At 37.3% G+C, this 23937-nt stretch overlaps 1 protein-coding gene across 1 annotated transcript in view; it reads right to left on the bottom strand.

The window, feature by feature from the left end:
- The window catches only part of PTPN13 (protein tyrosine phosphatase non-receptor type 13), a 188933-nt gene that overhangs the window by 24558 nt on the left and 140438 nt on the right, over positions 1 to 23937 (bottom strand). Inside the window, exons 22-37 of the mRNA XM_058667102.1 lie at positions 23802 to 23909; positions 23502 to 23633; positions 19647 to 20110; positions 18611 to 18739; positions 16747 to 16840; positions 16099 to 16184; positions 15275 to 15437; positions 13767 to 13981; positions 13565 to 13663; positions 12137 to 12501; positions 10699 to 10882; positions 8768 to 8926; positions 7283 to 7454; positions 6978 to 7188; positions 3644 to 3714; positions 558 to 619 (exon numbers count right to left, since the gene is read on the bottom strand). Of these exons, the coding sequence (XP_058523085.1) occupies positions 558 to 619; positions 3644 to 3714; positions 6978 to 7188; positions 7283 to 7454; positions 8768 to 8926; positions 10699 to 10882; positions 12137 to 12501; positions 13565 to 13663; positions 13767 to 13981; positions 15275 to 15437; positions 16099 to 16184; positions 16747 to 16840; positions 18611 to 18739; positions 19647 to 20110; positions 23502 to 23633; positions 23802 to 23909 (2714 nt within the window). The remainder of the gene's footprint in view (positions 1 to 557; positions 620 to 3643; positions 3715 to 6977; positions 7189 to 7282; positions 7455 to 8767; positions 8927 to 10698; positions 10883 to 12136; positions 12502 to 13564; positions 13664 to 13766; positions 13982 to 15274; positions 15438 to 16098; positions 16185 to 16746; positions 16841 to 18610; positions 18740 to 19646; positions 20111 to 23501; positions 23634 to 23801; positions 23910 to 23937) is intronic.

Here is a 23937-nt window from a genome sequence, read left to right as displayed (position 1 = left end):
TGGCACCCACGATGGGATGCCAGTGTTGCAGGCAGAAGCTCAACCCAGTATACCATACTGTCAGCCCCTGTGCTAAAACTTAAATGATTAACATTCCCAGGTTTAATTTATTTTGTGATCAAATAAACATTTCTTTGGCCACTACTGTTTTTCCTTCACCAGTAGTACAAACTGAACATTTTCAGGTCACAGTTGGGCCAATATGAACCCAGGACAGCAATTCCATTCTAACATTCTTCTCTTCCTGTGGAAAGAACTGTGCATATTTATAATAATAATTTAAAAACCCTTTAGCAATAAAATCATCTAAGTCATTATCTCACTTAGGAGCTGAATGTTTCCTAAAGGATGTTGGGTTCTTTGTGTGAAGGCTCTATGCTGTGTGTTTTATTTAGCAAAGTCTATTAATTCACCACAATACAGCCTTATTAAAACATGTATGTAACAAAGTGCAAATATTTAAATATGAAATCAGACTGGTTCCAGACACAAACAGGCTGGTGATTTAGATGGTGAGATGAAAGATGAAAGATGAAAGAAGGAGGCCTTTGACTTACCTTGGAGAGAGACTTCTTAGGAGTGAGGCCAGGCTGGCCACAAGGTTCCACATGGTGATGTCCTCAAAGGAACAACAGAGGAAATAGGAGGATGAGCCGATTAAAACCACAACAGAGACACCCAGATGATTAAAGAAATTCCACGTTTGAGGATGCTCTCATTTTTATTACTATACGAAAGGAGGTCACATTACAAAGCATCTTAAACCCATTACATGTAACCAGGTATTAGAGAAGGGACTATCCAAGGAATAACCCTCCCCCCCAAAGCTCACTGAATGGTTCCAGTGTGAAACCCTGAGTATAAATGAACCTAGTTGAAAGGTTGAGTTATCCCAAGTGCTAAACTATTTTTCACTTTGCGATGTAAAGAAGATAACACACTTTTATTATCTCACTTCATAAAGATTGGCATGTTAGTAAGGAAAACATGTTACGGATATAACTCAAAAGGATTTTTCACATATCTCTAAATAAAAATATTTTACCTCTTAGCTGTCAAAAAAAAGATCTAGTACTACATTAAAATTAAGTAGATCATGTTTTTCTAACAGTTAAAAAAATCACACATTATTTGATTCATTCTATCATATAAGATATTTAGAGAGGTATAGCAGAGTGTGGAAAAGTTAAAACAAATGACAACAAAAACAAGAAACAGTTAAATGTATTCAAGGACCTCTGTTCAATGACCTCCATTTGACCTATACAAATAATGCTGCAAAGATGAAAAGCTGGATGGGATTTTTATGGATAACTTCTATAGTTTTGTAGCTGACATTACAAAGAACTCAAAAATGTCTTCAAATATTACTTGGAAGCAGTATGTATAACACGTTATTACATTTCTAGAAAAATAACAAAGAAACTATACCAATAATAAACTTTGTTAAATCTTCTTGGTATAGCACAAAATAAAACTGCATTTTTTGGTAATCTTTCTTTTTTTTAAAGATTTATTTTTATGGGAAAGTCAGATATACACAGAGGAGGAGAGACAGACAGGAAAATCCTCTGTCTGATAACTCACTCCCCAAGTGACCACAATGGCTGGAGCTGTCCCGATCTGAAGTCAGAAGCCAGGAACCTCCTCCAAGTCTCCCATGTGAATGTAGGGTCCCAAGGCTTTGGGCCGTCCTCCACTGCTTTCTCACGCCACAGGCAGGGAGCTGGATGGGAAATGGAGCTGCTGGGATTAGAACCGGCGCCCATATGGGATCCCAGTGGGTTCAGGGCAAGGATTTCAGCCACTAGGCCACTCCGCTAGGCCCGTAATCTTCCTGTTTTCCAAACTGCCTCCTTCACTCATATCCCCAGGTACCCACATATCTACGTTCTGTCACTATAAGTTGTACTGAATACAATTGTGTATAAACGGAATTACAGAGAGTCAATTCTTTTTTGGTCTGGCTTATTTCACTCAGCATACTTGCTGTGAGGTTTTTAAAATTATGTTGTTGCATGTACCACTGGGGGGTTGGAGTGAGGAACCTTTTTTTCTGCCAAGTGCCATTTGAATGTTTATAGCATCATTCACGAGCCACACAAAATTTCCAATGTAAAATGTAGCTTGCTGTAGATTTATTGAATTTCGACTTTTCTCTGTGGTTGCCTTGGCAGGGTCAGCCTTTGGATATATTACAATTGTTTTATCCATTCAACAGCTTGTGGATATTTGAGGCTTCTAACCTTAGTTATTGTAAGTAGAGATTCTGGGAAAATTTCTGTCCAAATTTCTAGACATGAATATATGACAACTTTTCTCTTGAGTAAATAATTACAAGTTGAGTGGCTGGATCCTATTGTACTTACATGTTCACATCTTCTAAAAATTGTTTTCCAAAATGATTACCAGTTTTTATTCTCGACACAAGAGTCTATTCTATTCTATTCTATTCTATTCTATTCTATTCTATTCTATTCTATTCTATCATATTACCAATCTATGAGTCAAGTCATGGAACCCCACAGAGATCATGAGGTGCATAGGGGTACAGGGCAATGGAAAGATATAAACATGAATCATCCTGGCAATCACTAGAAAAATATCCTCCTGATTGATGAGATAGTCTGACTTTGATGCACAGGGGAACTACATACAGTGGGAAAAAGGAACCACAGGTTTTAACATTTAGAAACTCTGACTTTTGGAAGGGTTCTTTTAGCTACTGCTGGCATTTACATAGTAGTATCTGAAAATCTAAAATATTAGTTAATGCAGGAAGTACACAATTTACATTTTGAATGTACCAAGTTCAACAACATCCCCTTCTGTCCAACATTTTTTTTACTATGCTAATACTAGCAATCACAAGTATATTTATGGGGCTCAGTTACATAAATGAGTATGGAATATTGAATGGGTTTCAGTTCTGGCACTTAACCTTCACTAACTCTGAACTTGGGCAAGTTATCAAATTTCTGTGCCTTGGTTCCTGAAAATAATATTAATACTAGTATCACAGGGTTGCTATGAGTATGAAAACACTCAGAAGAACATTTAGTTTAGAATAAGCACTAAATGAATGACAGCTGTTGCCACCACTATTACTATCACTAATTTTTATTACTATGTCAGAATGTTAAGTCAGATACTTTGTTCATTGTTTTATCTACAATGATCAAAACAGCAACTACTACAGAGTACAGATTCAGTAAATGTCTGAATAAATTCATAAGTGACAAGCATTACAGGGTTTCACATATGTGACAAGCATTGTGGTGTTTCACATATATATGTTTATGCCTTATCATATCCTTGCAAGGTAGATACTAATAATCTTATTTTTTTGATAGGAAACAGAAGCTTATGAATGGATTAAAGTACTTGCTAAGGGTAGATAGAACTTAGAAACTCAAATCTATTGGGCTCTACATTGCATAGCCTGTTCCATTGTACTATTTCTCTACTATAGACTGAATTTTGAAGGCATTTTCCTGTAAATAAATTTTTTCACTTAGATCTTGCAACATATTCTGGAAGGGTAATACAAACATGTGAGTAACATCATCCAATTTTGCTGTTTGGAACAAAACATTAGTTATCGCCCCATAAGTATTATGGTAAAAAATGAACAAATCCTTACCATTAGCTTTGGATGACTCTGGACTTGAAACGGCAGACATCTTTGCACTAGGGATCACTGGATGGCCATCTCTGGGTTGTAAAAAATGAAAAGACAATTTCAAACTATTTAAGATCTTTGTTTAAATATCCTTTAAACTATCTATTAATTCACCTCAGAAGTTCTATTTTTTAAAAAAGATTTTATTTATTTTTATTGGAAAGTCAGATATACAGACAGAAGACACAGCAAGGAAGATCTTCTGTCCAATGATTCCCCAAGCAGCTGCAACAGCTAGAGCCGCGTCGATCCCAAGCCAGGAGACCGTAGTCTATTCCAGGTCTCCCACGCGGGTGCAGGGTCCCAAGGCTGTTGGCCATCCTCCACTGCTTTTTCAGGCCACAAGCAAGGAGCAGGATGAGAACTAGGGCTGCCGGAATTAGAACTGGTGCCCATATGGGATTCTGGCACATGCAAGGTGAGGACTTTAGCAGCTAGGCTACTGTGCTGTGCCCAGAAGTTCTATTTTGAATGGATTTCAGGGGACTTAGGTATCTCTCAAAGCTGCAGACAGATTACGTATTTTCTGAAGGAAGATATTCTTGATAGAAAAAAGATCAAGAATCACTTCATTGCCCAATCTTTCTTTGGGTTTCAGTTTAATTCCATTTCCTTTCTCATTTTAAAACACTAGTAATATTTATAATGTACTAAATTAGCTCACTGTCAGTAGATACAGTTCAGCAATAGCTTAGAAGTCACAGGTCATAATTTGCTACATCTAAAGCTTTTTCTGTGTGTTTTTCTGTTACACTCTCAGGAATTAGTTGATTTTTTATTTTTTATGTGTCTCTTAGATTATTTAGAGTAAGAATCTAGATGGAACATTTATAGTCAAAAGATTTTAAGAGTAGTCTATTACAAGGTGAGAAGCAACCAATAATTGGATAGTCCCTTGGTAGTAGGGGATTGGTATATACTCTTATTGCTGATACTAGAGGGAAGTGGGAGATTGCTTAAGGTACACAGAGTTGGGAGAGTCAATATGCTACAGATGTTTAACATCCCTGAATTTATATTCTTGCTGGGTAGCCCCAAAATGCAAAGCTCTGACTTTGTGTATCTGGCTCATTTCTCATGGTTTTGCTTGTAATAAACAACCTTGAAGTAAACTTTCTCCATACAAAAACAGGCATTCCTACAGGCTGCTATAAAATGGTTGGTATAGCATTTGGATCCTCTGCTTAAAAAAAAAAGTCACTCCATGTGCAGAACCTATGGTACTTGGAGGATTTATTGAACTGACATCCATACCACAGCTGTGCTGTCAGTAATACAGTTAGAGATCAAAGATCGCTGATCAGAAGCTTCCTGCCCTCTGGTGCATTTACAAACAAGCTAGCCTGCAACAGGCTAGTTTATTAGCTTGTAAGTGGGGTAAAACCCTCCATCCTCTAAATCAGTTCACTCTTCACTTGGCTGTGGCCAGATCCAGGAGGAAGCAGGGACCTTCCAGCACCTAGTCCACTCTCTAAACGGCTGCCATGGCTAGGGCTGGGCCAGGCCAAAGACACGAGCCAGAAGTTTCAGAAGCTTTTGAATCTAGAGGCTTAGGTACTTTGGCTGTCTTCCACTGCTTTTCCCAGGCACATCAACATGTAGCTGCATGGGAAGTGGAACAAACAGGACTTGAACCAGTGTCCAAATGGGATGATGGCATTGCAGGTGGTAGCTTATCTCTTAGGGCCCAACACCGGCCACTAGATCTTACATTACTTACACACACACACACACACAAACTCTCTCTCTTCAGAATATAGTGAGACTTTTTCCCCATGAAATAACATTTAAATGAATACATGAAATAACTGTAAATCAATCCAATTGTCAGAAACATACCACGTTATCAGATCAGAGATTATATTCAAGGGAAAAAGTATAAAACCTAAATCCAAGGTTCAGAAAGAACAGATGTTTACTATCAATTAATACATTCTCACAATTTGAAAGCAATATTTCACAGACACAAACATGAATTTTCCCAAATTCATTTAACCTGGTCTGTAATCTAGAGAGTGTGAAATCATGTATGTTGTGCCGGTGGCATCATGGCCCTCCAGAGATGTGTATGTGCCAATGATTATGGACTAATCTGTGGAACTGGTGACTATGTTACTTCACATGGCAAAGGAGACTCTTCAGATGTGATTAGGATTTTGGGATGAGGAAATGATTTTGGTTTGCTGGAATCTTTGTGCAATCACAGGGTCCCTGAAACATGTGAAAGGAGAAGGCAGGAAAGCTATAATCAGAGAGAGGTCACAACAGAGGCAGAGAACGAGCCAACTGTTGGCCTTAAAAGGAGAAAGGAGCCAGGAGCCAAAGAACAAGGGCAGCCCCTAGAAGCTGCAGCAGACAGGAAAACATTTTCTTCTGGTACCTACAGTGGGAATGCAACCTTGCAGCCATCTTAATTTTAGCCCAATGAGGCCCATTTTGCATTTCTGACCTGTAGAACTATTAAGATGATGCCATTATAGTCTAAGCTACAAAATTTATGATAATTTATTGTGGCAGCAATAAGAAATCAATACATGCGTTTTCTTTCTTTCTTTTTTTTATTGTAAGCAAGAGAGAAGTCCCTTTTGGCACTTCTTTTTTAACATAATGTGAAGCCTTTATGAAATTCAGTGAAAGTGCCAGTTCCTCTCTGGTAGTAGACATGGTGTCTAAGCTGGATTAGCTCAGGATTTCAGTGTATTTTTATCCCTTTGCTTTAAGTTAGGGATTGACCTTAATTTAGGTCTAAGGCAACTGGCACACAGTTTTGCCTTTACCAGTGGTCACTTGTGAGATTTCCTTTTGAAGATTGTTCACCATGGTGTGGTATGCAGGTGTTGGTCTTGAAACTAAGGTAGTCATTAGATTATTATACAAATCAGAAACTGACACAAAGTGCAAAGAATAACTTAAAATAACAAAGCAATGTAGCTGAAACTTTGATCAAATTTCACCTGAAGACTAAGTTATGGTTGGACTTGCCAGGTCACATAAACTAATACATTCCCTTTCTGGTTCAAACAAAATTCACTTGTGTTTTCTGTTACTTGTAATTGAAGACATCCTAATTGATAACTATAGTAACTATTCTGTTAATTGCAAACATCTGTTCAAACACTTATCCACTTCATGTTCTTAGGATCCCTTTACTAGGAAACTTGTTTTAATTTTATTAAGTACTACCAATTTAGTTTGTGAATTACTAATTCATGACCGTTTTTGGGTTTGTAAGTGTATCAACGACCTGAAATGCAAGCACACACATAAATAAAATCCACAAAGAATGGCTGAGTACCTTGTTGCTTTCAGCACCACTGAAGGAAGGAACATGTCTAATGCTCTGTTGGCTTCTTCCAAAGTCATTCCTTGTGTGCTGACTCCATTCACATAATGGATAATATCTAATAACTGGAGATTTCCCTCAGTGACCGCAGCTGATCTTGGATTGATATCACTAATATATATCACTTGATGGAAGCTGTCATGACCTCCAGATAAAGAAAAACCTTAAAAAAAAGGTATATTTGTTTTCTCAGTCATAAGAATATTTACAAATTCAGCCAAGCAAATCAGATTGCACCGAGCTTGAATTTTCATTACCCAAATCTTCTTTGCTGCATGTTAATGTAATATCAGGTAGCAAATGAGGCAATACTGGCATCTGGGGTAATTCTAGAATCCGTCCAAGCACTAGTCTGACTGTTCTGGGTGCAGCTCGGAGCAGATTCACAGCATCTGTGTGAGTCATGTCTGTAACATCGGTATCATTAACCTACAAAAGTCAGGAAGGGACAAGTAAGGATCACAATTTTTGGAACAGAGAAGTTAAATTGCCAGGAAAATTCAATAGTACCTTTAATCTTTTATATGTGTTAGCTAATAAGAGATTCACAAGGAAGAAAAGTGGTTAATTTATTGGAATACTTTTTTTTGATATTATAAACACAATAATCAAGCTATTATAAATTATATAATAATGTAAAACTCCTAATACATGTATCATTATTTCACCAATACAGAAAATTTATCTTCTTAGTAATTTAAGAAATCTTTTTCCTCTTAGACTTGATATAGCTATTTATGTTTTAACTGAATGCAGGGGACTTTCAAATTAAAAATGGAACAGATGTCAAACTCCTGAAAAAAGAACTCTTCAATGAATCAGTTAAAAATACTTTGATGTGTGGTTAAGAACTTGCATTGTTTTAACATATTGATTACTCAATACCATGTCAATTAATTCCATAATGTTGTAAATTGTTGTTGATGTTGTGCTGGGGGCTTCTAATTGATCGGGATGACATTCTGCCAGCTCTACCTCCAGACTAGGGATGGTCTCCCCAAGAAACTGTTGAATTTATCTGGACAGTAAGATGCTGGGCTCTATGCTTGGCATATGTTTGCAAAGAAAGAATCTTGACTTAATTTGAACTGTAATACTGCAACAAAGTGGAGGAATCTACCATGGGGGAGGGCCCGGAGAGGGGTTGGGGGAATCCCAGAGCCTATGAAACTGTGTCACATAATGCAACGTAATTAATAAAAAAAAATACTTTGACAGCAATGATACTGGATTTTCTACCTTTGCCTATACTTAGAACGCCAAGGTACACTGGGGAAAATAGGGAAAAAAGGGGAGGGGAAGGGAGGAAAACCTGTACTTACAAAACTGTATCATGGAAAATGATAGCAATAAAAAAATACGAATTGACAAAAAATTTCCCAAGCGGTTAACTGTATAAAAGCCTTTAAGTGATGGAGAAGGAAAATAAGCCAAATGTTTTTTTTTTTTAATTCATTAATTACATTGTATTATGTGTCACAGTTTCATAGGTACTGGGATTCTCCCCACCCCTCCCCAAACCCTCCCACCATGGTGGATTCCTCCACCTTGTTGCATAGCCACAGTTCAAGTTCAGTTGAGATTCCCTCATTGCAAGCATATACCAAACATAGAGTCCAGCATTTTATTGTCCAGTCAAGTACAATAAGCCAAATGTTTTTTAATTCAACCTTCCTTTCCCAGTCCTGGTTTGCTCTTCAACCACATTTGTGCAAATCTTGCATCCCTCTCACATGTCTCACCTTTATGAGTCTGTCCCCAGGTTTCAGCCTTCCATCACCTTTGGCTGGATCTTGTATGACATCATGAACGTAACAACCAATGCTCTGACTGCCTTTGGTTACTGTAAAACCCAGGCTTCCTTTTTCTGATTTGATTAGGGTGATTAGCAGTTCTACTTCCTAAGGAAAGAACACAGTGATTCCTTTAAGGTTGCCTGTTCGGCACTGTAGGCAAACAGAAGGATGACTATTCTTTCCCTAGAATCACAGAAGAGAAAAATCAACCCTAAGTGATGACTTAACCTGACCCAGCGCAGCCAGATGTCCCACTCTCACCTGCATGTCAAGGCTGGGTCTCAGTTCTACACTGTGGGAGTGACTAGAGAGAGCAGAGAAAGGGCTTGCTCATGTTCCACCTACACTCAGAATAAATGTGCATACTGAGGTGCTTATACTTAGACAATCAAAGAATCTTTTTTAGAGATACAGGTTCAGAAAAATTCTTCACATGTTTCCAAACAACCAAGACACATGCAAGAGCTGTAAAAGGAAGCGCTATTTGTTATTTTCGGTAAGAACACGAAAAGTTTGGGTGATTATATAACACAACTTCATTTCTTTACAAATGCAAACAAAAACAATTTCTAAGACATTTTATTGATAGGGTTAATTGTCAAGGTGAATGTATTCCTGTAACTCTGGAATCTCCTAAGAAACACATGCATCCTGTCATGGGAAAAACCCTGCTTACAGAAATAGCAGGAAGCAGACCGGAGATACGCATGACCTTGAAGTTTTCAGAATTCCCAGGAAGGACAGTTGCCTTCGAGGCATGCTGTTTACTGTCTACACTGAAGTGATAGGATTGGAATCCTGAGGTTTTGCATCGCAAATCTTTATTGAAGTAACTGGATCAGGATCCTAAACATTGTAAATGTTTTACCTGCTCTATGTCACAAAATAACCCCTCATTATGTATTTACCCGCTATCATGTAGCTGTTGATTTCCTCGTAGATAATTGCTATAAAACTCCCATTTACTTTGTTCGATGTGCTTCTTGTTCATGGCAAGGGATTGTCCCCAGACTGGAAATTACAATAATTTCACTCTCCTTGGAGTTTCACTCGATTTCTTTGAACCCCAACATTTTATAATGTATGCTTATATTGGTAATGGTAGAGTTCTAAGAAAATCAATTTAATAATAATCCAAGATTATTTTTATTCCACTGTTAAGGATGAAATTGAAGATGTATACATAATGCACACACAATTATAAGCAAGCAAAATATCTGGAAAGATTAACTCAAAATATTTATGATTTTTGAGTGGTGAGGTATGGATGGTTTCAGCCTTTTTTTTTGTACTTTCTCAACAACAAATTTTTATTACACAGATAACAAAGCCAGTGTTGAAAAACACTGACATTCCTATGTAAAGGACATTATATTTGAAGATCTGATTTAATTCTAGGGCTATGTGAAATGTAAAGGATTCCATTTGGGTAGTCAGAGAAAAGTGTGGAGGGGAAAAAATGCATTAGGTGTGGCTAAAAATTAAATAATGAATGCATAAGAATTTGAGAAACAACCAAACACAATATTTCCTTGGCATCACTTCTCTATCATGTAATGTACTAGAAGCTTTGTTTAAATGATTTCAATTTCTTCTTACCACAACTTTCTGAGTACAGCCCCCATGCAATAGGCAACACTACCAAGACTCAAAAAAAGTGATTTGTTCACTGGTGTCTGCTCTATTGCAGTAAATCAGGTCTACCGTCAAGATTTGTAATCTTTTTGTCCGTTTTTCCTAATCTCTCCACAGAGAAAACTTATCAGATATGTTATTTATTAATTAGACACATAAGTGAACCTGCTCCAGAAAAAAAAAAAAGCTTTCTCCTCAACTAAAGGAAGTCATCTCACTGAGAAAAGATAGAAGGAACTCACCAGCTCAAAATCTTCCAGGTGGTTTTCCAGGTTATTTTTCAAAGTTGTTGCCAAGTTTTCCAGTCTACTCACTTCGGAAAGCTGGTGTGCACAGTTTTCCACTGGGTTAGAGTTCACTGATTCTGAATGGGATTGACCACTATGCCCAGATGCCACATCCACTGGCAGAGGGGAAGGAAGGTTACTAGAGATGAAGAAACAAAGATATTTTCAAATATGCTTCCATGCCAGTAAGACCGTATCATAAAAGAAAATGCTTACCGAGGATTCATTCCTGATTTTCATTGAGATTCCAGCTACTTTTATTGTCTGACTCTGGAGCATGAATGGATTTTACATTTGTTACTTGCTAATATTATCAAGTATTTTTAATCTGTTCAGGTTCTATTTTGAGGAAATTCTGCAAGTTACATAGTCATTATAGGGGGTTAAATAAAAATAAAAATAATTTTGAATCCTAGTTATTAATTCAGAGCTGAAGCTAATGTTTTCAAAAGCTTAATGTATGTTTCATCATTATAATGAAAAGAGGAGAGAAAGAACAAAATCTTATTCCTGTGGTTATTCTGAATAAGAAAGGAAAAAGCCCTGTACAAACACGGTAGATCTGGATACACACAGTAATATATTCACACAGTTAAATGATGAGTAACTATTAGATGAGTAACTATTCGAGGTACAGATTTGGTTTCTTTGTTTTTTAAAAATTAATTTATTCATTTAAAAGGCAGAATGAGAAAGAGAGTGGGAGAGGGAAGAGACAGAGAGGTTGACTAAAAGAGAAAGAGAGAAAGATATACACAGACAGAAGTCTTCCATTCACTGGTTCATTTTTTAAATGATGCTACAGCCCAGCATAGGTCAGACTGAAGCCAGGAGCCAGGAGCCCCATTCCGGTCTTCCTTGTGGCAGGAGGTTTAAGCGCTTGGGCCACCTTCCACTCCCAGTCATATAGCAGGGAGCTGACTTGGAAGTGGAGCAGCCACGACTTGAACCAACACTTCAACATAGGCCTAACATGTGCCACAATGCCAACCCTGTGGTCTTTTATTCATTTCTTCTTTTCCCATCCAGTGTGACCTGCCATTATGAACTCTTACTTTTTCCTATATGTACTTCTAGTCCATAATCTCCCTCTGCATAGTGTCCTAAATAAATTGTCTCTTTTTCTGGTTAAGTAGTGTTGGGAAATAGTTTTCTAAATTACTAGTATACATGTTCAAGGGAGAAGTAAGGATCAGCTTGACTGCGTAGGCAGTTTATCAGTTATCTAACTAAAGCTGTGAGCCCTAATAAATAGGCCACTGATAGAGCTATGATTTGGCTAATCACTGTGAAGTGTATAAAAACATATATTTCATTCTTCAAGGAATGTGTGCTGCTGCTACTGCTGTTAATAACCAGCTGTTTTGAGTATTATACATAATATTGACAATACCTGCACTCAAGTTCAGTTTTACCAGGTATTTTCTGAGGATAGTAAAACACTGTACAAATGGCATCTTCTTGACTCTTTGGATTTTCATGTTGACTTTGTGCTTGTGATACCATGTTGTTTAGAGTCTGATGCAAAGCTGAACTCCAGGTCAAATCTGTTATCTGTGCTGGAGATTTCACTAAGTCATCTTCTCCACTTCCACTGCTGTCACTGTAACTGTCTCTCCTGGAGGAGGACTTGTACTGCTTCTTGCTTCTGTCAGGCATTTCATTTTCATCTGAGCTGGTGCCTTGTTCTGCAAATGATGGTTGACAAGCATCTTTACTGTTGTTTGGAAGCACTTGTGCTGGAGAATGTAGTGGGGTCTACAAAAGGCACATTTAAAGAGAAGAGAGGGTGATAACTTTTACTAATGCTAAAAACAACAGAAAATCTGTTGAATTACAGCACTTTCTATTGAAATATTTCATTAATAAAAGTAATTTATGCATCAAGAGAGCTCCATTCAGTTCTTATCTGATTTCCCAAATTAATTTACTTCTTAAAATGCTATACACTTTTACAGAAATGTTACTTTTCTATTAATGTCCTCTTAACACTTACTCCAGTATAAGGTATAAGGCATCGAGTCTTTCAAACTCAAGAATTACGGATCATTGGTGGTAGAATACTACTTTCAATAGACAGGCCAAAGGCAGACTTTCTCTAATAATCTTCATTTTCACTTAGGTTTGGACTCTTACCTGTCACTACACAATTTGTGAATAAATATCAAAACAGGTTTTTGGATATGTTAGTTATTCTTTGATGTAAGAAAGCTAAATGAATAAATGTATTCCTTTATGATTTCTGTGCTTACAAACAAAGGTTAAAAATTTTAATGTAGGGCCCGGCGGCGTGGCTTAGCGGCTAAAGTCCTCGCCTTGAAAGCCCCAGGATCCCATATGGGCGCCGGTTCTAATCCCGGCAGCTCCACTTCCCATCCAGCTCCCTGCTTGTGGCCTGGGAAAGCAGTTGAGGACGACCCAATGCATTGGGACACTGCATCCACGTGGGAGACCTGGAAGAGGTTCCAGGTTCCCGGCATTGGATCGGTGCGCATTGGCCTGTTGCGGCTCACTTGGAGAGTGAATCATCGGACTGAAGATCTTCCTCTCTGTCTCTCCTCCTCTGTGTATATCTGGCTGTAATAAAATGAATAAATCTTTAAAAAAAATTTTAATGTAACTTATACGTTAATCCAAAGTAGCTTAGAATGAGAACTATTTTTCTTTGATTCAACGAAGAAGTAGAGTCAGATAACATTTCTAGTTAAAGAGGTAGCTAGGAATGACACCCAGGGAATTAAACCATGACGCAATCATTATAGCTAAAGTGGCAAACCATTAAACTGACACATTATAGAAATATAAAGTACATAGGTCTCACCAAAAAAGCAGTGTCAATTTCTGGAAGCACACCAGGTGGAGGTCTACAGAGAAGCAAGGATACTTCTGGAGCTGTTCCCCGAAGAGCAGATATGACTTCCTGGGGCATCATGAATGACAGAAGAAGGTACAGTGAAACCAGTCCCAGACTAGCCAATCCCTCACCACAGAAATCTGCCATGCTCCCCAGGGGAGGCGCTCACCTGCTGTGACAGTCCTTTCAAGGAGGCTCCATTGACTTTCAGGATAACATCACCCACAGCGATCTGTCCACTTTCTGCTGCAGGCTGACCAGGGAAAAGCTTCTTAACTCTGACTATGCTGGCATTCATTTGCACGGGTATAAGATTATCTTCTCGAGAAAAACTGAATCCTAGACCTGAGCTATTTTTAAATAATTTTACCTCAAATGTATTTTCTGGAGGAAAAAGAGACAAAAAATAGAAATATTATGAAAATGGTGAACGTACAAATATATATAGTTTTATGCACATTTAAAAAGCCCATTTCCCATATTTACAGTTCTCTCTGAAATTTTTGTACCTTATTTCACTATTTTTACCCTTATAAAAACAAAGTGTACTAACTGCATAAACTAAGGTATTTGCACAGAAAAGAGTCCTAATACTAGATTTCTGAAAAATCAAATTGTGCTTCAATCCCATGTGTTTTAAAGGACAGAATAAAAATGGAGAGAAGAAAAAGAAATGAGTCCTGGGAAGAATAAATATGAGAGAAACTCAGGTGCACAATTGAAGAGTGACGGTAAAAAGAGCAAGATACATGACAGAAAAGGATACAGGAAAATAAATGGACACTGCGGTGTCATCTTGGTGAGGTATAATTTAATTCAGATAAACGGCACTGATACTCCAGTAAAATTCTGCATAACAAACTAAGTAAAAGCACAATAACCAGGAAAGAATTAAAGAACATATGAATGAGGGAGGGAATAAACGGTAGCATAATTAAGTGGGAATGTGAGTTTTGTGTTCATAAACAAGAAAAATAATACAGGTGGAATATTTTCTTCTTCTTTTTTTGGGGATTGATTCAGAGTTCCTAACATTTGTATTATCAAATAACTAAACAGACATATATATCATCAGTAAGGAACAAATAAGAAAAAATGACTGTATACCATCACCATCATTTATAAATGACATTTAAGCCCTTTAAAGGAAGACGGATGGATTTTTGGGTCCCTTAGTATAACCAGCACATTTAGCTCTATGAAACACTCACTACCACATCCTTTTTGATTTTACTACCAATGAGTAAGATGATCAAAGATTGGTATAACTGGTATGCCAGGCAAGTATATGGGGACCAGTGACTAATTTTTGTCCAGGGTTAGCTTCACAGGTCTATAAAAACAAGTGTGGAAAACATTCAAGGCTTCATATGGGTTTAAAGCCATGTTCATCAATTATCTGTTTTTTTTTTCTTATCAAATTTCACACCCATTTGAAGTAATGTATTATGAAATAACAATCATTTTTTTAATTTCATTATTCAATTTTATCATCAGGCTCTATGAAGTACAAATTTGGCTTTTTAAGTTCAATTTGTGCTACATCATATCATTATTTATATTTGAAAAATATCTTAAGAGACTTGGGCATACATTATAATCCAACACACAAAAATCAAACCGTGATTAAGCCAGGAATCACGTAGGGATAAGCACGGTGGTTTCCTAAGGCCTGACCTTCAGTGACAAAGCTGTAGTCTTTGACATGAGTTGTTTTTTTCACCATTTTGTCTGGGGCTTGACCTTGGGCATCCTGATCTGGAAGGGTGCACTGTGGAGTTACGGGGACATGTTCTTTGGTTGCTGAAGGCTGTCCCTTTTCTAACAATAGATGAACAACCTGGACAAATGGAATACACTTCGTTAATTCAGAAGAATAAGAAAATAGACAAGTTCTTAGGACTCTGTATAGTTGATGGTATAAAATCATTTAAAATAAATACTGGCTCCCCAAAATAGTAATGGGAGAAAAAAATAAGAGAGACCAAAAGAGATTACAAGTTCCTAAATTAACTTTCTTTATAAAAAATAACTAAAAAGAACAAATTCCACAAATATGATTAATAATAAAAGCATGTCATAGAAAATCTGGATATAAGGAGAGAAGCATCACTAAACTATTAAAACTATATAATTTTGCAAAGGCCGTGACCCAAATGTAACTGAATAAAATGAATTTAACTTGGGCCAAAGATTGAAAATCACTAGAATTTAACTGATCCCTATGCAATTTTAAAAAATGTACTCTCTATCCCAACCCTATTATCTCCCTTTGGTAATCCCAGGGCTAAAAGTTACACAGAAAGTCAGCTTTCTTAGCAAAAATACCCCTCCTAATAACTGCTTTAGCCAGAGTACTTGTAACCAACCAGAATGGTTATACGAGTATTATGCTCCTGAATAATTAACAGATCTGGAGATCTCAATGCAATCGATAACATTCACATCATTATCTTCTTTGAAGTTTATCTTAGAAGTTTAGAATAATGATCGATTATTACCTGTCCTGTATTTCTCAGTGTTTCCACAGCTTGTTTATGGGTAGCTCCTTCTAGACTAACCCCATTGACAGCTAGGACGCGATCACCTATATAGGAAATCAGGCAGTTAGTTTGAAGGAAACAAATCATAAAATAAAAGTTTTACATGCTCCTTAATATTTGCTAGCCTTATTTTATCTAAAATTGAGGAGAATGCAAATTAAGGACAAAATTGTGCCACACAGTTTCTTTAATACGTCAATTAATTTATTTCCCAATTTTTTTTGCCACAGACCTTAGGTATATTTTAGAATAATATCAATACGCAAATCAATTTAAATCATGAGAAAAGATAACTACAAATGCAAAGAGATGGAGCAAAGTCCATCCTTTAGAAGTGCAGATGCTAGAATTTTTACAAGGGCACCATCTTTCTCCCATTCTCTGGCAATTCGGTTCTTAGTATGTGTCAAACAAGATGTCTAAGAGAAGAAGCTGATTAAGAATTTCTGGAATAGCATCAGGAAGTTTCTAAATGCTTTAATTTGATGGCTGAGTATGTCCTTATTTCATATTATGAATCTGAAGGTCTACACCAGGCTTACGATTTCTTATCTGTTTGTTATGGTACTTACGTATGTAATTTTCATATACATGCAAGCACTCTACCTTTGTGAATTCTGCCATCAGACTCCGCAGCTCCTTTGGGAATAACAGCTTTCACATAAATGCCACCGTGTCTGACACTGGTATTCACACCTCCCTAAACATTAAAAAGCCAAAACTAACACTTGGTAACAATAACATACATATATGTTGAAATATTTAATTATTTTTATTGGAAAGGCAGATCAGATTTACAGCAAGGAGAGACAAAAAGATCTTACTGTTGGTTCACTCCCCAAGTGGCCACAATTGCCAGACCTGACCCGATTTGACGCCAGGAGCCAGGAGTTTTTTCAGGTCTCCCATGTGGGTGCAGGGTCACAAGGCTTTGGGCCACTTTCCGCTGCTTCCCCAGGCCACAAGCAGGGAGATGGATGGAAAGCAGAGTAGTCAGGACATGAAATGGTGCCCAATTGGGATCTTGGTACTTATAAGGTTGTAATGTTTAGTCACTGAGCCACTGTGCTGAGTCTAACAATAACATATTTTATACTTACTCTTTAAATGTGATCCCTAGAAATACAATTTGCCAGCTAACACAGTCATTTATATGAACATGTCAAACTATTTCAAGTCCCAAGAATGTTTGCAACTATGTTTTCCAAATGTCAAAGCAGTTTCTCTTCTGTACAACTCTGTTCACTTCAGAATACATTAAGGCAGATCTTGACTATGTGAGGGATTGCTCTTTCTTGGTCAGTCTACAGCATGCACTATGAGCATGCAAAAGGCAAAATTCATCCATGCAAAGTTAGTGTGGTGACATAACAGAAAAAAATTATATAAAATATATTCAGATTATATAATTCAGATTATATTTGTGTATCTGAAAGCAAATTTTGTTAGTCAAGAGCAAATAAACTTTTATTTGAGAAGGCTTTGGAGAAAATTTAAAAAAATGTGACAGATGAGATCAGATGAATTTTCTATTTCTTATAGATATATGACTTTTAACCTCCTTTTACAATTAAAAGCAATAAAATTTTAAAGAAATTAAGAGGAAAAAAATGCCACATTTTAAAATGTGCTATAAAACTAGGTTTTCTTTTTTGACCTCAATATATTTAAAGTACTATTTCTATGATGTTTCTAAGTGGCTTTTAAGAATTATCAATAATCTTCAAATGTGAAAATATTTCAAGTTAGGGACAGTATCTTTATTAATGCAACTCTACAAAAGGGGCTGGCTTTGTGGCTAAGTGCGTAGAGCTGCTGCTTGCCACACCAACATCCCACATGCTCAGCTGCTCATTCAGCTCCTTGTTAACAACCCGGGGGAGCAGCGGAAGATGACTAGAGCTCCTAGATCCTGGCTTCAGCTCGGTTCATCTCTGCGCACTGGGGCTTATCTAAGGAGCAAACCAGCGGAGGGTGTGTCTCTTCTCTGTAACACTATCTTTCAAACAAATAAAGCTCAAAAAACCCCACCAAAACCAGAACAGTTTCATTAAATATTCCAGGCTTATGTGTTAGTTAACAAACATATATGTTCCATGGGAACCTCTAATTCTAAGATACTGAAATTCTTATAAACACATGATGAAAAGAAAGCACATAGGAAGTTTTTCGATATTCATGATGCAGGTTAAAGATAAATCATTCCATTATTCTATATGTTCATGAAGAAGTTTATCAAATACATATATATGCATTAATGTTCTAAGTTTTATATTCAGGTAAAGCAAGTACAAAGTCTATAGGAGAAAGGCAAAAAATGAGTATTATACTCCTAGTTTTTTTAAGGTAAGCTTCAATGCTTATATTTTGACAAGCATTCTACTTGAAGTAAAATTAATTCAACTCTTAGGTTTGCATAAGACAGGCTGCAGAAATGAAGAAAATATTTAAAAACCTTGTCAAACAGTACCGTGACACTTATCCCCAAGCTGTTATCATTTTTAGTCAGTTCAACCTCAAAGATATCTCCAGGTTTAGGAGGTGATGAAAAAGTTTTAAAATTCATTTTGTTGGATGGATTCACGGAAGAGGAGGATTCCTTAATAAGGAAAAACAAACAAAAAGGGATTTCTTGTTAGAGTCATGATGGGTTTTTACTGAAAAATAAGTATGTTCTTCGGGAAAATTGAAAATAACCAAGGTATTAAAGAATATTACAGAATATATACAAAGAACATAAGCATTGGTAGACCCTTAAGAGAGCATCTAGCCCAATGCATTCTTATTCCACTGAGAATTTGATGCCTGAGATGCAAATGCTCACTTCAGGTTAAACAGTTAGGCATGTCAACAGGAGACCTAGCTCCCTCTACGAACCTGGTTTTTACATCAACTCCATCCCAAATTTGTTTCTATTTTCTTTAGAAATCAATGTATATTAAGCAGTAGTTGCTAAACTGCAAAACTTTACTTATAAGGCAAAATGTTGTGTGAAGAATGTTGATTTTTAGTGACCAAAAAGCATATGGTTCATCTCTAAAATTGCCATGATTATGTTTACGTTTATAACATTGCTAAGAGTGAGCTATTTCTAATGCTGTTACAATCATTAACTACTTTAGAAGAATTTCGGCTTGCGAATATTACACTCAGCTGCCCAGGTGAACTATCCAGAAATGAGTTTTCAAATACTAAAGTTCTTATTAACACAAATATTAAATATGTAAGAGATGAACCATCTACAGGAAAATAACATGATCTGAACATTTTTTTCCTTTGTGATATCAAGGTGAGACTTTTTAAAATTACAGTTATTTTAGAGTTAATATTCAAAGCTTCTAATTTCTCTGAAAGGCAGCAGCAAATGTGTAGCAATTAGTAACAGAAGATATAAATCATTCTTTTCAGAATAATGTGAGCAGTTTGTAGTCTATATTGCTCTGGATCATACTGGCTGTTGCTGGTTAAATTAAAAAGCAACCTGAAAGATTAAAAAGGGACTATGCCTTTTTTGGTGTCTGATGGTTCTGACTGTTGGAGCAGGTGGCTTCATCCATGTCTGAGTCTCCATGGTCCGAGTGATCAGTCACATCAGCCATGCCAGGTGGCTTGGCTTGGCTCCGGATACTGTCAGTGGATGTCCTCTGTTTCTCAGTTGCTTTGGCTATTACAGATGGGGAAGGGCTGCCACGCTGGGAGTCCTGCCAGGCTCGTTCACTTAAATGGCCAGCCAAGAAACCATTGACCTGGCTCTGAGACAGACTGGCACTCTCAGTCCTGGAATCTTGAGAACTAAGGCTTCCTTCCCGCAGGCCCCCGGATAGTCCAAAAGAGTTTTCTGAGATGTGCCTCAGAGTACCCCGTGGCCAGTGGTGATCTTGAGAAGAATCCACAGCACTGTCTTGAGTGTAGGAAGGTTTCTTCATGTAGTTTTTCACTCCGTTGGCAAAATGCACAGGGGTAGAAGGCACTAGAATTCAAAACCCATCAATGAAAGTAACAAGTCAGTGAGATATGGCTGTGCCTACACATAAATGCAACGTTCCCTGAAAGCTGTTGAGACAGTCTTACAGACAAAAACTGAGTCAGGCTGGAGCCACCTCAGGGTGGTACATTTGCTCACTCCCTTTCGTCATTTTTGCAACAGTCACCTCTGTTGAAATGTGTAACATTTTTTGCCTTAATTCTTCACTTCCATTCACCAAATCCCAGTTCAAATCAGTCTCCTGAGTCCAAGGATAATTTATACTTCTTTGAATTTCCAACACCTTTAGTCCTCACTTATTTAATATTTATTTGCACATTTGTTTTACATCGTCTAGTCAGACTATAGGTATCCAAAGAGTATCACTAATATACACAATTTTCAAGGAAAAACGTTTGAAAAACTCCTGTGTAACAAGAATGTAGACAGGAAAACTGGAGTAAGATACAAATAGCTCATACATACACATACACACATATACATATATATATACCTATTCATATATATACGAAGAAGTATGTTCATATATATATATGAAGACAGTCTCACTGTTAATCAGGAATGCACTGTGTGTTTTATACCTCCTGAGAAGAGGTAGTAATAAGCTAATCCCGTGTAGCTTGGCAAAGGTAAAATTTCTCCATTACATGTTCTCTTGTGACCTTGTTTTTGCTATAGTCATAGTAAGCTAACTGTCCAGTGAATTAAAACTTGTCTTCCCTGATGAAGCATAAACTCCATAGGGGTACAGGTTTTCTGTCTTGCACATATCATATGCCTTCAATGAATGAATCTGTGACTTCTTTACAAAATCTCTGGTAAAGGCAAAAAATGAAAATCCCTTAGAGCTTTATTTGGGTGAAATAAATTTATTCTGAGATGACATGCTTTTTTAAATTAAAATAATGGCAAGTAACAGAACTCAGTGTTCTGCTTTTTGAAAATATTCTGGTTGTGGCTACTTGTTTCTCAGAGGCATGTGATGATGTTCCCCACTGTAGTCATCTTTTGCCTATGATAACCAGACTGTAACTTATAGGGATAGGGCTCTTGTGGGCGGTGTGCTTGTCTTCTATCTTCCTTCCATAAGCACATCTATACAAAATAAATGTTTAAAACATGCTAAATGCACAATATATATATCACATATATGCACATACCATATGTAATATATTTATAGGATAGATACACAATGTAAGATATCATATCCACACATATATGTATATATCAGATGCTACACACATACATATATGTAGATATCATATATCAGGTATATATATCACATATATAATGAGCTGAAACTTTTGTTTAAATACTTACATGTACCTGGCAATGTGCTGATTTATTTTTTATATTACTTAAGTTTCATAATCTAAAATAAGCACTTCTGAGTAATCATTTGATTGATGAGCACAATGAGGCTCACTCAATTCACAATTTTAAGTGGCAGAGACTGAGTATGGGTTTGGACCATGGAGTCCTCCATGCTACCCACTGCACTGTCCTGTTTCTTTCTGGGTGTATGTGCTGCTTCTTTTTAAAAGATTTACTTATTTAGGGGCTGGTGCTTAGGCACAGCACACTGAGCTATGGATGCCAGCTTGTGTCCTGGCTAGTCTACTTTCCATCTTGCTTTCTATTAATGTGTCCAGGAAAGCAGCAAAAAGTGGCCCAGTGCTTGGGTCACTGCACCCATGTGGGAGACCTGGAAGAGCTTCCTGGCTCCTGGCTTCGGACTGGTCAAGTTCTGGCCATTGTAGTCATTTGGGGAGTGAACCAGTGGATGGAAGACTGGAAGACCTTTCTCTCTTTCACTTTCTCTCTCTCTCTGAAGCTCTTTAAAAAAATATTTGAAAGGCAGAGCAGCAGAAAGAGAGATGGAGACAAATTTTTATCTGCTGGTTTACTCCCCAACTAATGCCTGCGACAATCTTGATTGGGCCTGGGACCCAAGGACTTGGGCCATCTTCTCTTGCAATCCATGACAGATTAGCAGGAACCTGGCTTAGAAGCAGAGCAGCTGACACTTGAATCAGCATGCTCACTTGAGATGCTGGTGAAGAAACTGGCAACTTAATCCAACATGCTGCAACACTGGCCTGTGTGTGTTTCTTACAACTGTCTCACTATTTGATTTTCTAACAACTCCATGCGAGGCAGACACAGTAGGACATAAATAACTGTCTCTTTAAGTAACAAAACAAAAAAAAACTGGATCAAGAAGACTTATGTTACACAGCTAATCAGTGGTACTGGCAAGGTTTAAACTTACTGATTTTGACAAATGTCTCTTAAAAACGCTAATGGCAAGGATTAAGGGACAAAGTGATATGGTCTCGTTTTTAAATTTCTAGTTTGTTATTTTCCTTATTTATATTTACTCTATTTACAAAGCAGAAAAGAGAGCAAGAGCGAGATTTTCCATTTGTTGGTTCACTGCACAAAGGCGTGTAACAACTGTGGCTGGGCTAGGCCCCTACCAGAAACCCAACACTTTTTTTGGGAATTTAGGTCTCCAACAAGGATAACAAGGTCCCAAGTACTTGAGCCATCACCTGCTGCCTTCCAGGGTGTATGCACGTTAGTAGGGAGTTTGACCCAGAAGCAGAGCCAGGGTCTGATCCTCGGCACTGTGGTGTCCTGTGTGGTATCTCAACTGCTGTCTCAAACGCCCGTGACATGTTCTTTTTTACAACTAGTTTTGCACAGGATTCCACACATAACCAATGCATAACTATACTAAATACATAATGACAAAGAATTGTATTTCTGGGGCCTGGAGGATTGGCTCAGTGGCTAAATCCTTGCCTTGCATGTGCCAGGATCCCAAGTTGGTGCTGATTGTGGGATTGCAAGTGCTTGCTGATTTGTGTCCTGCTGCTCCACTTTTTATTCAGCTTCCTGTTTGTGGCCTGGGAAAGCAGTAGAGGAAGGCCCAAAGCCTTGGGAACCTGCCTCCATGTGCGAGACTTGGAAGAAGCTCCTGGCTCCTGACTCCTGGCTTCAGATTAGCTTAGTTCTGGCCATTGTAGCCACCTGCAGAGTGAACCAGTGGATGAATGGAGGATCTTTGTCTTTCTTATCTCTGTAAATCTGAATTTCCAATGAGAATAAATCTTTTTTAAAAAATTCTATTTCTGATTTGACCTAAGAAGAGGTAAAATACACCAGGTAATAAGAATTCAGTTTTGTGATATCAATTTAGCATGAACTCCTTTTGTGTATATATTGCTGAAGAGGAACAGGACTACACTGGCATATGAAATGAGAAGCTTAAATCCAATTCAATTACTTTAAATCTAATTTATTGGGTCAACATGGTAAAGTACTTGTGAAAAGGGAAATAAAACATATCTAAGAGCATCTAAAAGTTTACCTTTGGAAATCTTTTCTTTTGGCTGAGAGATAACAAGTGTCACATTTTCAGGTGCATTTTGTAAAATTTCAATTGCAGCATGGTGGCTAACTCCCTCTAGACTCACACTATTTACAGATATCAAGCGGTCTCCTGTAAAAATAGACAATTCAGTATTTTCAACAGCCAAGAGAAATTCATGTTAAATCATAAAAAAGTCACTCCTTTTTTGCCTTTTTGTTTGCTTGAATTTCCACTTTTGTTATTTGCACAGTCATGCCTGTCAATAAGTATTTTAGAAATTATCAGAATGCAAAGTACCTGGTTTTAAGCATCCATCTAAATCAGCTGGTCCTCCAGGGGTAATTGAACTGATAAATACTCCTAGGTCTAGTCTTCCCATTTTTTCCCCACCAATAATTTGAAATCCTGTAAAATAGCATATCACAAAAAAATT

Source organism: Ochotona princeps, chromosome 7, assembly GCF_030435755.1.
Source record: "Ochotona princeps isolate mOchPri1 chromosome 7, mOchPri1.hap1, whole genome shotgun sequence".
Lineage (NCBI taxonomy): Eukaryota > Metazoa > Chordata > Mammalia > Lagomorpha > Ochotonidae > Ochotona > Ochotona princeps.
Note: the sequence above shows the minus strand (reverse complement) of the source record. Positions and strands in the feature narration are given on the sequence as shown.